The following is a 15,285-nucleotide window of genomic DNA, read 5'->3' as shown; positions in this document are numbered from 1 at the left end:
CAACTTGACCGGTCGCAGTGATTAGTCTCATGAATGGATTATCTATTTCGGTGGGGTGACGGATTTCCATCATATCGCGATTGGTTTCTATCTGAAGTGGATATCTATCGTGTGGCGAAATGTCTAATTTTACTTTTTAATATTTCAGCTGCGGTGGCGTGGTGCTCTTGAAGGCTAGTGTAGGTATTTGAACGGCAGGCAGTAACGGCATGCAGACTATCCGGAATAAAAAAAACATCTCAAAGTACATTACGTGTATCAAGTTGCAGCTACTACATCACTGGTGCTCAACATTCGAAGGCTACTGAAGACGGTTGGCTACAATAGAAGTAATTGTCTAGCGAACGTAGCAATAAGGGTCTATTCGGTGAAAGTACACTTCTAAAACTACTAGAAATAGCACATCTGCATTTACAGCAACGCGGAAGCTACCACACTCTCTGGGCGGCAGAAGCGACATATCGCCATTGCACGAGCCATTTGGAAGAGCACGAATATCTTACAGCTGAATGAAGCCACGAGTGCTCTGGACTCTGAGAGTGAGAAGGTGGTGCAGGAGGCGCTGGTGGTAGAACTGAAGCAACGTACGACGATCATCATCGCTCACCGCTTGTCGCCTATCCGCAAGACAGACAAGATCTGTGTGGTGAGTGGCGGGAAGGTCGCTGAGTAGGGCACTCATCACGAGTTGATCAAGTTGAAGGGCATCTACGCGACACTTGTTGAGGACGCTGTGAATTAAACTTGAGTTGTCAGCTAGAGAGTTGGGCTATTTATTTTGTTTTAAATTTGTTGCTGTGAAATAGATTATTCCGTAATACTTAATGCGAAAAAGTGCTATTAATGTTTCTAGGTTTTATCATGTGCTTAAAACAACACGTCAAAGGTGGTTTTAATAGAAAGCGATGTTAGTTCTCAGTGAAAATGGAAAAAAAAGATGTGAGAGGAACGGACCAGTTCTCGCAGCAATTTAACCAACGGTCAGTCATTTATCGAGTTGGTGGGACACGAAGCCAGGATAGCCTTCGCTATTACACCTTTTCAACTTCAAATGGCGAATTCGGAGTTCAATGTGGAAAAGGATGACGCTTTTGCAACGTTAAATATCTGGCTCTATCCGGTTGAGGCAAGGAAAGAATTTTTTTTGCATCGATTGCTTGGATTACGCCCTATTGCAGTCTACATTGCAGTTAGCTTCTCGAGTGAATCGAGTATTGCAATCTACGAGGAACATGCAATTGGGCATTGCAATTTAAAACTGCAATACTTCGCTTTCACGTATCTTCAATCCGATCTTGGTCTACGTCTAGATATTCTTGGTGTCTTATCGCCTCAGCACAAATAAGTCTAGCAGGTGCAGCGTTGGCTGAGCAGTTGCGCCTTAGCACCTTGCGGAATAGCATCTAGCGGCGCCTTCTCCGTGCCACTTTCTCTACTTGATTCTCCAATTTGCTCGGTGGTTAAAACCATCATTACGCCCATTGACCCACACCGTCCACCCAAAGCATTTTCTTTGTCACTACTAGCGATTGTCCTTTCCAAGCACAAATTGCGCAACGGGCCCGATGCTCTGGTAGTGTAGTGTTGTGGTGTGGTGTACTAGTGCCTCAAGTGCGATCGAATACCAGCTCAGCAGTGGAAGACAGCCTACACCAATTTGTATCGGCAATTGAGTGCCTGCCAATGATACGACTTCAGAGCAAGGTTCGCAGCTGCTATCAAGACGCAAAATAGCAAGCTTGGGTTTGAAGTCATCGAATTTGTGAGTGAACAGGATCTTGTCGTGTTCGAGTGGATAAAGTGGCTCATAATGCGGGATATTCCTTTCAGCGAGGTTGACAATGAGATGACACGGGAGCTTGATGGAAACAAATCGGTGCTGCATGTATTCAGTAAATCGGCTCGAGCCTACATACGCGTGCTGATTCCACTAGCAGAGCACGTAATTACGGACGGGCTTCCTGATCGCGTCGCTATCATATTTGACGGATGGCAGCACAACACAACCCACTACGTAGCAGTATTTACTGTGTTCATGAAGGACGGTAAATGCTTCGAGGTGTTGCTGGTGTTTTCACCCCCACTGGACAACAAGTCCTAGACAAAATATTATCAGTATCTACAAGAACGTAAGCGGTTAAGGACGACGCAGACTTTATCATACGTGGACCTACACTTCTTACAGGAAACGTACGTGGCGGTTGAGAGATTGATCATCGCTTTCACGTGTGTTATGGCAGGCCGAAGGGTCAGATTGGCTCTCGTTATGCTTGAAGCGATCCTCTTTCTAAAGATAAACCGCGATTTCTGGGAATCACAGCTTGTAGCAAGGGCTATTAGAGAGGCGCCTAATGATGAACGAGGATAGCAAAGATTGCTACAGACCCGTGCAGCAATCGGGTATTGCAGATTTCAATTCAGATGGGTATTGCAATACCTAGCTTCTTTGCAATATCTTCTTTTAATTGCAATACATTTCCGTCGGACAAATCATTTTTTCTCTCTTGTATTGTACATGTATCACTTCAATCGTCAAGCATCAGGCTGCGAGCTTGGCGGCTGCAGCAACCCGTGTCTGCTAATCGAGCTGCAATACACATGCTAAACCTACTGATCTACTGCAGGCGCAATAGAGACGCGGGTCTTAGGGGGCGGTAGCCCCTCATTTTGCTGGGATAGCACCTCGTTGCGAAGTACTGTCGTCGCGACTGATTTTATTTCCAGTGTGTATACTGATGCTTCATTTGTTTAGCACGTTACGTCCTTTGTAAGTGCTTGGCCGATCTTTTGCTGGCCCAGGTGAAGAGATGGAAACTAAAGTGCTCGAGCAATCTTCCTAAAGGAAGGAGAGTGTTTGAAAATGTGCACATAATATGCATATTATTCATGAACACGCAAGGTTAGTGAGTTGAATTATGCTCATTTACACCTGCTTAAATTGATTTTAAAAAATCATTTTACCTCCGCTATTTTCCTGTTCCACTTACATTTTACGATACAAGGCTGTGAAAATCCTTCAACAAATGTAATACCTGTGGAATTAATGAGAAAAATGGAGATTATAAGAGCATTATTTTTGATATTTGTATTGACGCAGCACCAACTTTTTCTGTTGGACCATATATTTCATCATTCAATGTACTACTCACGTAGCCCTACCAGGATAAGGGTATTTAAACTCCAAGACGATATTGAAATGTATCGCGATTTTACTAAATAAGAAAAGTGGCCTTTTATTGGATTTTACACTATTTTTTTAGGAAGACTTTTAAAAAAAATAGTGCTACATTTATCCTGAGTTGTCAGTTAATAATTATCCAAATTTTACGAATTTGACCCCGTCACCAACTAAATGTAATTTTTTGCGAAGTATGGGGCGAGTGGGTGAGAGTAACGTTAGATGGCCACAGTACAACCTTCACGGTATTTGCGGAGGTGGGCTGTGCGGTGAGCTCTAAAGCGAATCAAGCGTTGCACGCTTCAAAAATTTAATTATTTAATCGCGGATATGCTGCAATATTTTTTTAATTTGGTTAATATTATGCGTTGTAATCAAAGTTTCCATGCGCAGCAAATCTGTTTTGGATATGGCTTACGTTAGAGACCACTTCAGTACATGTACTTTCTTCCACCACTTAAGTACGATTTTTAGAATGAATCACAAGATTACAAATTTTCTGTTATTTTGAAACAAAAACGGCAAATGTGGTCGAAATTCATAATAAAACTGAAAAAAAATGAAATTGGCTGGGATCACTTGTCTGATGCGTAATCGTTCCACCTTGTTTGATTGCGCATGGAATTTGAATACAGTACCGTTCCAAATTTGGGCACTGTCCAGTCAATTGGGCACTGCCTACAAAGGAGTTGGACTTGTGTACACTCATACTCTGAAGGATCCTATTGAATGCTGAAGCCCGATAACCCTGAACAACCCACCGCTTGCTTCGCTCACCACCGTTAACACGAACAGATACTCTGCACGGCTCACTGAAATGCCAATCATTGGCAGCTTTACATGTGCAATTATATAATAAAAGTATCTCGCTTATCGAGAGGCCACAAATCCTGCCGTGATCCATCAGAAAACTTGCATCTTGAACCGCTAGCGACCTCCTCATGCCTCCACCGAAGTCCCCGCATGAAGCGCCTTACGCGGCTCTATCGACGCCTCGCGGGGCTTCAAACTCCGCCAAAGCCTCCATTTCCAGCTCCGACACGTCTCCATCTTTCCTGTCGCTTTATCGCTTCGCCACTCCTGCCGACAAGTTGCAACTCGTACTGGGCGCTGTATTTGCCGGACTCAATGGAGCCATCTTCCCATGCATGGCGTTAGTCTTCGGTGCAGCCATTGACGCCTTCGCCCAGACAGACGGAGGGGTCGATCTTGCCGCCGTGAACCGCGCCGCTCTGTACTATTTCCTCATCGCCGTGGCACTTTTTGCCACTGATTGTCTAGCCTACATTCTCTTTTGCAACTCGGCCGAGAAACAAATGAAAGCCTAACGTTGCCACGTCTTCTCGCACATGCTACACATGGACGTAAGCTGGTACGACCGTAGTGACGCCTTCGAACTCGCCAGTCGAATTACAGGCGACACAGTCAAGATCAAGGACGGGATGGGCCATAAACTCAGTGATTCTATCAAATTGACGTGTCAATTCTTCGTCGGATACACCATCGGCTTTGCACGAGGCTGGAATATGACTCTCGTAATGGCGTGCGTTATGCCGGTCATGGTGCTCTCGCTTAACCCCTTGGACGCGGAGGGGTGACAGGGATAGGCTAAACAAAATCCTTATACCCTCCCGGAGGGTATAAGGATTTTACTTGATTAAAGTAAGACATATTTTAGCGAAGAAGTTAAACGCACCTTTTTTGACGAGATTGTTGCTAAGCTCCTCGGTGATTATTCTGGTATAGGGGCTTGGTATGATCTGCGGAGAAAAATCCCCCAATCAACTGTTTGCCAGTCTATTTATGCAACTCCGACATTTAGAGACCAGCAGGAGAGGCCACTCATTGACCACCGCATCAACACAGCACAAAGATAGCGATGGCTGGCAGGACGGACACGACAGAGCGCCCCAAGAGAGACTAACAGGGGCATTGGCAACTACGTAGAAGGTGTTTCTTAGCAAGATGAGTGACTTATTTGTGCTACCATGTGTTGTAATGCAGCTATATGTATTTCCCTACGGCTTAGCTAGGCTACGATCGCGAATATGACTTGCTTTTGGAGCGAACAGGCCATTCTGCCACAGGATGTGCCATATCTGGGCACAGGTCATGCCCTCGTTTGCTTGGTGTCCCCGCACCTTGTTGCGGAGTGTCACTTGCCCCTTCTTGCCTTCGGAGCACTTCGCGCAATAGAATGTAGACGTTCCACCCCTTTTCTTGCCTGTCGGCTTGTAGTAAGAGCAGACCTTGCATTGCCTTTGGCGCAAACGATGGACACCGTTGTTTAGACGGGTGTCGGTAGTTTGGACGAGGGAATGGTATAGGTTTTTCACGCACTACAGCCGTAGGCTCAGTCGAAACTCCTGCCTCCGTAAAGGATGACTCCGTCTCCTGAATGAGCTGTCTGTGTAGAGTTGTCAAGAAAGAGTAGTGTGACATCTTCTTCTTTTTCACACTTCTTGTCTGCAGAGTTACAAGGCCCCACCGTCTTTGAACGTTTCTTTGGTGGTTGTTCCCTGCTTGTAGTATCTGCTCTCTTGGCTGAGGTCTTTGGTGTACTTGAGACCGAAGATGGTAAAGGCTCTGCACCAAAAACACACAAAACGTCGTCATAAAGCACGAAACATGTTTGAAGTGCGCATACGCTTACCGAGTGGGGCTGCATTGGGACGCACCATGATGTTGGTGAGATTGAGGCGGACGCACAGGTCTATGTCCGCCTTTACGTGCGCAAGCAACGCATCTTCGCCGTTGAAGAAGTCCACTCCCTGCTTGCCGCCCCGAATCTTGCAGCCAGGCTTCGAATAGTTCGAGCTACAGCAATATATAATCAAAGTTAGTAGGGTTAACCGCATCAATATCATAACACTTACTGTATCTGTAACCCTTTTGCTGGTTTCCATGTCCACCCTTCCTCGCGCAGTAGCGGCCACACAACTTTGAAATCCACAACGTACTCCATTTGCTGTATGGGGCTCGGAATGAAGAATGAGTGGTGACAACGAAAGGGGAGCCGAAATTTGATATTTTGGAAAAATATATAGTCCGGCTCTTACCTGCGGTACTTCGGTACTTCAATCCGGCTGTAAATGTTATCCAATAGAATTCGTTGCTTTCAAAACGTGGACCAATCAAAACCTTTTCAATTTGGGAAGTGTCGACGATGGCAGTTTGCGAATTTCAAGCCATAGTGAAATCAAGTGTTTCTTATGCTGTTTAGAACAGCATAAGACATTATTGCAAGGCTCCGCGTCCAAGGGGTTAAGTATATGATTATGTTGTTTAGGAAACGTGCTACTATCACAGAAAATGTACGCAGAAGCAGGTGCTGTGGCCGAGGAGACACTTGGATCTATACGAACAGTAGCGTCACTGAACGGAGAGAAACGAGCGATCGACAGATACAATGAACGCGCAGTTTTCGTAGAGACGGGAAATATTGCAATTAGCAAGAAATCTGCCTGTGGGTTTGGCTGTATGATGGGCAGTGTCTGGCTCATGTACGCTGCGGGGCTTTGGTATGGCGGATCCAAAGTGGCAAGAGCGGAGGCGTCTCCCGGGACGGTCTTTCAGGCTTTCTTTGGTGTGTTAATGGGGACGATCTCACTCTCACAGATATCGCCTAATATCACTGCCGTCGCTGAAGCGAGAGGTGCTGCTGCGGAGATTTACAAGATCCTGGACACCCCGTCAGCCATTGACGCATCTAGAGAGCATGAAGGAGAGAAACCTGACTTCTGCGTCGGAAGAATTCAAGCTGTTGGTGTGAATTTCACGTACCCGAGTCGACCGGATGTGCAGATTCTGAACGACTACAACGTCACCATCCAGCCTGGTCAGACTGTCGCCTTTGTAGGTGCGAGTGGAGGTGGCAAGAGTACGCTCATCTCGCTGCTTGAACGCTTCTATGATCCTCAAGAAGGAACTATCTTACTGGATGGAAGAGATGTGAAAACGCTGAATGTGAAATGGCTACAGTCACAGATCGGGCTCGTATCTCAGGAGCCTGTACTGTTCGCCACTACCATCTTGGACAACATTGCAGCGGGTGGGAATGGCGTCACTCGTGACCAAGTTGTAGCCGCGGCAAAGCTGGCGAATGCACACACGTTCATCATGTCGTTACCAGAGCAGTATGACACACTAGTAGGTGAGAAGGGTGTGTCGTTGTCGGGTGGTCAGAAGCAGGGTGTAGCCATCGCTCGAGCGATTGTCCGTGAACCGAAGATTCTGGTCCTGGACGAAGCGACGAGTGCCTTGGATAATGAGAGCGAGCGTGTAGTTCAAGCGGCTTTGAACGATCTGATGAACAAAACTCACGTGACGACGCTGGTGATTGCGCATCGCTTGAGTACTATTCGAAATGCCGACAAGATCGTGGTGGTGCATGCTGGTCACGTAGTGGAGGAAGGGTCTCACGACGAATTAGTGACGATCGAGCATGGCTTGTTCCAGAATTTATACAGGATTCAAGAGGAAAAGGCTCAGGAGGAAGCGGAGGCTGCGGCAACAGCTCTACTTCAAGCTGGTGCTCACGATATGAACATGTATCGCAAACTAAGCACCCATTCACTCAAAAGTGAGCGCGTGGATGACGTTACAGCAATAAAGGAGGCCGAAAAGGACGCAGCAGAAGGAAAATTTACGATTGTAGACGCGCTGGAGTTTAGTCGACCAGAGCGCAAGTTCTTCGTTACCGGACCCGTTGCGGCCGGTATCAACGGCTTCTCCATGCCCTACTCCGCTGTACTAATCAGTGAAATGGTCGCGAGTATGACTTCAGCGTACACCGACTACCAGACGTTCGGCCTTCAGTCGTATCTAAATAATCTCTCGAGTGATATCTCCATTTATGGTGTGTGTTACATCGCTGGCGCTGTACTGTTATTCTTCACGAACGCTACTCAGAACTTCTGTTTCCGCTACATGGCTGAGAAGCTAACGTCCAGACTGCGAGACATTCACTTCTCGGCGCTATGCCGCCAGAATATCGGCTTCTTTGACGAAAAGAAGAACGCTACTGGAGCTCTTGCAGCCGATTTATCGACCAATGCGACAAAAGTTGCGATAATTTCCGGAGATTCCCAAGGTCGAGTGGTGCAGGCTGCGTTTACGTTTATTGCCGCGTTGGTTATCTCGTTCACGACGGGTAGTTGTTGGCTGCTGACGCTCGTGATGCTCGCCGTGTTCCCTCTTCTTATAATGGGGCAAGTTATCCGTATGAAACATGTCCGTAAGGGTAATATCCTATCGGATGAGCTGGCGGATGTGGGTGCACACGCCTCCGAAGCGCTTACCAACGTCCGTACCGTCGTTTACATGGGTTTGGAGCCAAATATGACGGATACATTCAACGATTTACTGGAGGAACCTCTGGCCAGTGGACGCCTAGAAGCTCGGCTGAATGGCGTGGCGCTGGGGTTCAGCTCGTTTATCGTCTTCGCAACGTACGCTCTTGTCTTCTGGTACGGCGGCAAGCTGGTCGATGGAGGAGATATTACGTTTTCTAGGCTCATTCGTACATCATGATGTCAGCTCAGGGGGTTGGACAAGCGGCATCTTTTCTCGGAGACTCGGATAACGCGGTGAAGGCTGGCAAGGCGATTGTTGCGATCAAGAACCTGGAGCCTCCTATCGATTCATTTGACGAATCAGGTTTGCGTCCTGCCCATCTTGAAGGCAAGATGGCCGCGGATGGTATTCGAGTGCACGTTGAGGGGTTTTCGAGTGCAGGCATTTTTGCCACGAAATGGCGGAATGCCGAGTGCAGATAACACATGGCGATATCGTCGGCTCTATACTTGTCTTGTCCGGTCCATGCTTGTTTGAATTTACTACACTGTCCTTGGGGCCGGATGCAGAGCTCGCCAGGATGTAAGAGGAGAAAAATACATGTATTTGTGAGAAGAAAACATGAATGAGCCTTGGATCCTGGTTCACTTCCTACACAAGGTACGCTGAGCTTCGCTAGTCCAGTCCTACGCTCACATGCTCAATGCCAACTGTCACTCCTGATCGTCTTAGCTGTCCAAGTCCTGATCGTCGTCGGCGTCACGGTCGACACTGCGGGGATGCGATTCGTGTGTGCTTGCGTGGGCGGCAGCACTCTTCGTAACATCGAGACCAGTACGTCTTGATTCTACGATCAGCTGCACCAATTCCTGGCACTCTAGGAAGACTTGCTTGCCTCCCTCGAAGTCGACAAGCCATCTATATCTACCATTCCGACTTGATTAGGCTTGAATTGTGCCAATCATGCTGATGTCTTCCTCTTCTCCGTTGACGACAACGGCAAAATCCTTTGCTATCTGCCAGCCATAAGGATAGTGCGGTTTCTTCATCAACTTCTTTTCCAGGGATGGAATCGAAAACGTGCGGCAGTCGGGTGCATCAATGAAGAGTGCACCAGCGATTTTGCGCTGTCCCCCGCAAAGTTTCGTGGTAGGAAGATTTTTCTTGGCGACAGTCAGATCGAATTGCTTCCTGATTGACATCACTGCGAGAACGTGCGAACAAACCCACCCTGTCGACCAAAACATTTTGCAATCGCATCGGAAGAGCGCCCGTATTTCACGGATCTGTACAACAACAACACTACGAGATGAGATGAGAACAAACAGATCATTGTAGCATGAAACTTACATTATCCATCGAGATCACAGGATGGCGCTGTAGTTGAAATGTTTTGGCCCGATCTGAATGGTCCAGAATCTCCACCTCATGAAGACAGAGATAGTGGACATTGATATCCTCCACCATATCGGACTCCCTAAGTTTTCCGACCTTGGCTTCGAGGTATCTGTCGCAATTGCCAGATTAACTAAAGATTAAGGCGCATGGAACAGATAAGATGAGGAGGACCTCTCACTTTCGTAACCTCACATGCAGGATCTGTATCTGTGTCCATGTATTCGGTTGCGTTGAACAGGAACGATCGTGGCACCCTCTTTCTGTTCACAACCTTCGTCTTCTTGTAGTACATCGATGAGCTAGTGTGGCGCACTGCCTGGTGAATGGTGTCGGCTGGAATTGGACCTGAGTACGTATAGATCCATTAGCCATCAGTCCCAATACCTCACTGTGTAACCGTGAGTACCTCCGGAGAAGTGGCTAAACGCGCTGGTCGGTGATTCCGCGCTCATCAACAAGAAAACGCCAGGAATTGAGTCGTTGAGAACATCGCCTGTTTTCGCACGCTTTGCTGTCACGCCACAAGTTTTAATCACAGCGTTGTGTGATTCCAGGGGGTTTTGATTCGGAAGGACACCGGGGGCGCCGCTTGTCGTGTACCATCGCGTCCACGTGTCTGTCAGGTATATTTTCTCGAACCAAGCCGCATATTCATGCTGCCCATCTGCCCGCCAGCGCTGCAAACATAGCTTCGACACTGCCTCGAATTGTGCAGGCGTCCTCGTCTTATGCATCTGGGTAATGTTCACCTTGATATTGTCCTGGTAATAAGCTGATGAAGTCTCCACGGGCTTCAGCAGAATCCACTTCTCGTGACTCTTTCGCGTCAAGTGGGGGTAGCAGTCAAGCAATGTGATGTCCGGCCACACCTCCTTGTATGAATTCGCAATGCATGCGGCATGATCAAGACTCCCAAAGCGCACATTGAGATCCACACCAAAACAAATCTGGGTTTTCTCCAAGACGGTTCGAAAAAGAGTCGTGAAAGCGAGTTGATGCTCAGTTCGTACGAACATGTACGCCCAGGGCACGAAAGACTTGCTGTATTTCTTCTCGGCAGTGAAGTGCGACTGGTACGTTCCAAATGCAACCAGCACCCAGCCACCTAACATTGATCGAAAAACTGCTAATCAACAATCATCACTCGAGAGCACTAAAAGAAACGTACCATAGTGGAGCTTGTACGTTCAAATACTCCATCTTGGTCCTGTCCCTCTACAGCGTAGAGGGCATTTCGAAAAACGCGTCTTGTCGTCATCACCAGTCCAAAAGACTCGTAGGCCTTCCCTTCTTCATTATAGAAGTGGCGAAAACACTTGAGTACCAGCGTTTCATTTCGAAACTGAGGCGGCTTCGACGAAAACGTTGTCTCATCAGTAGTTCTGTCAAAACCACCAGCACCGAAGAAGTCGAATGCGGAGTCACACAAGCGCAGGCCAGCCCATTCGCTGAGATCCGCAAAGCTTGCCACCTCGGTCTTCTTAGCGAGCGCATTCATCATGTAAGCTTTCCGGTTTTTTACTTGATCCCGGCTAGGAAGGATCGCTAAGAGATCCGGTCTGGCTTCGTATTGCCGTGCGAGCATCTGGAGAACCTTCCTTGGTCCAGCATTACTTGCGATAGCTGCGTCGATCTCCGATTTGAAAGTGGGGTGTATGCCTAGGCGCCTTCGCTCACTTAGTGTGGTTGAATGCGAACCACGAGCTTCGACTGCAAAACAGCGACTATCACGATCGTCTTCCCCGTTGATCTCCATTACGCGGAAGTAGCGATTGCAGCTGTGGTGATCAACACACCTATAGACCTTGGCATGAAACCGCTTCCCCGTGTTGAACATGAACACGTAGCTGAACGCGTCTTGGAGCTGAATCGCGACTTGCGCGCTTTGCATCGTTTCATGAACCGAGATTCGTTGGTACCGTCCTCTGGTCGATGGACGACTCGGGCTATGCTCTCCCGTGGAGCTCTCCACCATTGCCCTGAACACAATGTGAAATGCACACGGTAGGATAGATGAGTATGAAGTAGAAGCAACTTAGAGTATTACGGTGAACGTACGGCGAGCGTAGAATTTGCTCTTATCGTGTTGACGGAGAAGCGCTTGAACGAAAGGAGCTCTTACACTGTGGACTGGCGTAGCTGGCGAGCGAAGTTGGCGATGGAAGCACTCTAACCCTAGCTCGTGGATCGCTTTGTAGACGAACGCCTGCTTATCGTTGCTGCAACATGTAGCTTACATTAGCTACGTCTGAACTAATGAAGGCAGAGCCTTGACGCATCTTCTTCCGTGCTCAAGCCTTAACCTCAGCAGTGCACTCGGTCATTCCCTCAAGTTGAACAAGGGACACTCGGTTTCACACCTTTCGAACAAAAAACTAACGGTGCACTCGATTTCCTAAAAAAAGCACTCGAAAGTAATATCGCTCCAGGCAAGATCGAGTTTAAGAACGTCACGTTCCGATACCCGACGAGGCCTGAAATTACCGTGCTCAAGAACTACAACCTTACTGTTGAAGCTGGACAGACTGCGGCTTTCTGTGGACCCAGTGGAGGAGGTAAGAGCACTTGTGTATCGCTTATTGAGAGGTTCTACGATCCCGTTGAAGGTCAAGTATTGCTCGATGGGGTTGACACGAAGGAGCTCAACCTCAACTGGCTACGTAGTCAGATTGGACTCGTCGGACAGGAACCCACGCTCTTCATAGGCTCCATCGCGGGGAACATCGCGTACGGACTCACGGATACACCCACTCAGCTGGAGATCGAAGACGCGGCCAAGATGGCCAATGCGCATGGATTTATCACCAAATTCCCGGATGGCTACAGCACTCAAGTGGGCATGAAGGGAGAACAGCTCTCTGGGGGTCAGAAGCAACGTATCGCCATTGCACGAGCCATCTTGAAGAACCCCAACATCTTACTGCTGGACGAAGCCACGAGTGCGCTGGACTCGGAGAGTGAGAAGGTGGTGCAGGAGGCGCTGGACAAGGTGGTGGCACTGAAGCGACGTACGACGATCATCATCGCTCACCGGTTGTCGACGAACCGCAAGGCAGACAAGATCTGTGTGGTGAGCGGTGGGAAGATCGAGGAGCAGGGCACTCACCACGAGTTGGTCAAGTTGAAGGGCATTTACGCCAAACTGGTGCACCAGTCTACACATTAGATGGATACACAGACAGCACAATCTACTTAGAAATCAATACGTAAGTAATAATGAAAACATGAGCTCACCGTTTCAGCAGATTTGTATTATCGAGTAGGCAGCACTCAAGTGATATCCTTAGCTTGGGTTTGCTTTATTATTTCGTTCGGGCTATCATACCACAGTGTAAACCCATGACAAGCCTACAGAAACTTGGTACGACGCTTCTCCGTTCCATCGGGTTTCGCGACCTCCGGCACGAACGGCACAAGAGATTCAATCTTGGCCTTGACCTCCGGCGTGACCTTGTCCACAACCGACAGCGCCTTCAAGTTTTGCTTCAGTTGCTCCAAGTTCCTGGCTGCGATGAGGACCGACGAGACGTTTTCGTTGCTGACGCACCAAGTTCCGGCAGTGACACTCCTAGCTCCTCGGGTACAGATTTGGTAGAATTTTAACGAGGTCGTATACAGGTCAGGCCTGATTATTGGGTCAAGTTCCATTTCCAACAGGATCCTCCTACATAAGAAGAAGAATCGAGCAGTGAAGAAGATGACGAGGCTGTAGATGTGTAGTGGGTCGTGGTTTAAAAGCCCAGCCGAGCCCATGCAATGCAGTCGAGTTGCGGCAGCAAGGTTGACCATCATCATGCGGCGCTTTGGCGCGCTTGGAGATGGTGATGGCGCTGCTGTTTTGAAGTCTTCGTCCTTGAGCTGCGTGAGCTGCTTGTGCAACAACTTGTACCAGTCCACGCGCTTCATTGGGGCGACGCCGTCGAGGCGACAGGCCTCCTTGTGTGTGATGTACGCGTTTACAAGCGCTAAGTCAAACAGACCTAAGAATAGACCCTTATAGTACTTTCGGAACCTGAAAGAAGTCTGGACGGAGAACGTTTGAAGGCGGAGTTGATCATGCACATAAACTCCGCCCATCCAGCGCTGGTAATCGGTCACCAGTTTGGGACAGCTGAACGTCGACTGCCCCACCGTCTTCAGGTTTCTCTTGATGGTATCTTCGGCCATTGACACCCCAGTGGCCAGGTAGTGCACCGGCTTGCGGTCCCACCTGTGGCATGCAACCATGGTGGGCACCGCAACCGACCTTGAGTACGTGAATGACCCGCGCTCTACTGTGGTTGGTCGTGTTTTCCTTCTCTCAACGACGTGCTTGTCGAAACCCAGCCTTGACGTCATGATTGTTCCAATCATGAAGGCCGACATCGAAAGTAGTTGAATGGCGAGAGCAACGGAGGTGTAGAATCTGTCGACAACAATGACACGAAATCCGGGGTCGTTCTCATCCAACACAGCCTTCAAATTTCGAATTACAGCGGCTGCTCCTGTCTTGTGGTCAAACGCCTGACTTGCACTTTCATGGTTTTGACGCTTCCCTACATATATCTCGAATCTAAAGTCGTAAGTGACAACATAATGCAAATGTCAGACCATCAAGTCATAACTTACGACTTTGCAACACTTATAAAAAAATGCGCACCTGTGGCAGTAAGCAGACACTGCGTCGCACGTCATGAACATCTTGGTGCCATAACGGTGCGGCTTGTCCGGCATAAACATACGGGTACTGTTACGCTTGGACGTTTGAGGAAGTACACCTTCGTCAAAAGAGATGATTGCAGCCACTATCCACGCAGCTAGGAATGTCATTTGAAGTACGTCAACAACAGCTCGCAGTTTCCACAACTTGTCTCTCTTGTCAGCTGTGTCATTGTTGCAGAAATGTAGATCTCGTAGTATAGAAGTACAGCGATTTCGAGAAATGAAATTGCCAAACCGTCCCGCCGAAAGCGCGCCATCATCGGTCATAGCCCAGTGATCTGAAAACGGACGGGTAGGGCTGAGCATATGAGCTACAAGTAGACCCATGACACAAAGAATCTCGCGCGGTACGTAACCAGGTTCGACTCGTATGCGGCGGCGAACATCCCGTAGCGTTTGACCTGGTACGCTGCGTCCTTCACGAACGAGACGTGCACGCTCTTGGCGCGCCTTTTCCTCGAGGTGTGACCTTTTGTATCTGTTTGTCTCGCTCGTGATGAATGTCCACAGGTTCACCGGCATAAAATAGAATAGCAATTCCAATGGAGAATCCTTTTTAGCACGAAGTGCTTCCACAGGCCTAGCCGCTTGATCCTTCATACCTTTGAACGCGCTACTTTCGGTTTCATACTCGGAGGATGCAGGAGTCCACGCCATCGAACGTAGTGTAATCTGGTTTATGTCTTCGATATATAGAGAGCCCCCCAAGTAAT

General features: G+C 48.3%; 2 protein-coding genes across 2 annotated transcripts; both read left to right on the top strand.

The window, feature by feature from the left end:
• Positions 1-6,490: 6,490 nt before the first annotated feature.
• PITG_05206 (ATP-binding Cassette (ABC) Superfamily) lies at positions 6,491-8,710 on the top strand (the record flags this gene model as incomplete). The annotated part of the gene is made up of 1 exon (XM_002998844.1): positions 6,491-8,710. One exon carries the CDS (start codon positions 6,491-6,493, stop codon positions 8,708-8,710), a length of 2,220 nt encoding a protein of 739 aa, XP_002998890.1.
• Positions 8,711-12,492: 3,782 nt separating this feature from the next.
• On the top strand, positions 12,493-13,102 carry PITG_05205 (ATP-binding Cassette (ABC) superfamily; the record flags this gene model as incomplete). The annotated part of the gene is made up of 1 exon (XM_002998843.1): positions 12,493-13,102. One exon carries the CDS (start codon positions 12,651-12,653, stop codon positions 13,035-13,037), a length of 387 nt encoding a protein of 128 aa, XP_002998889.1.
• Between the last annotated feature and the right edge of the window lie 2,183 nt (positions 13,103-15,285).

This window comes from Phytophthora infestans, genomic scaffold, assembly GCF_000142945.1.
Source record: "Phytophthora infestans T30-4 supercont1.7 genomic scaffold, whole genome shotgun sequence".
Classification (NCBI taxonomy): Eukaryota; Oomycota; class Peronosporomycetes; order Peronosporales; family Peronosporaceae; genus Phytophthora; species Phytophthora infestans.
Note: the sequence above shows the minus strand (reverse complement) of the source record. Positions and strands in the feature narration are given on the sequence as shown.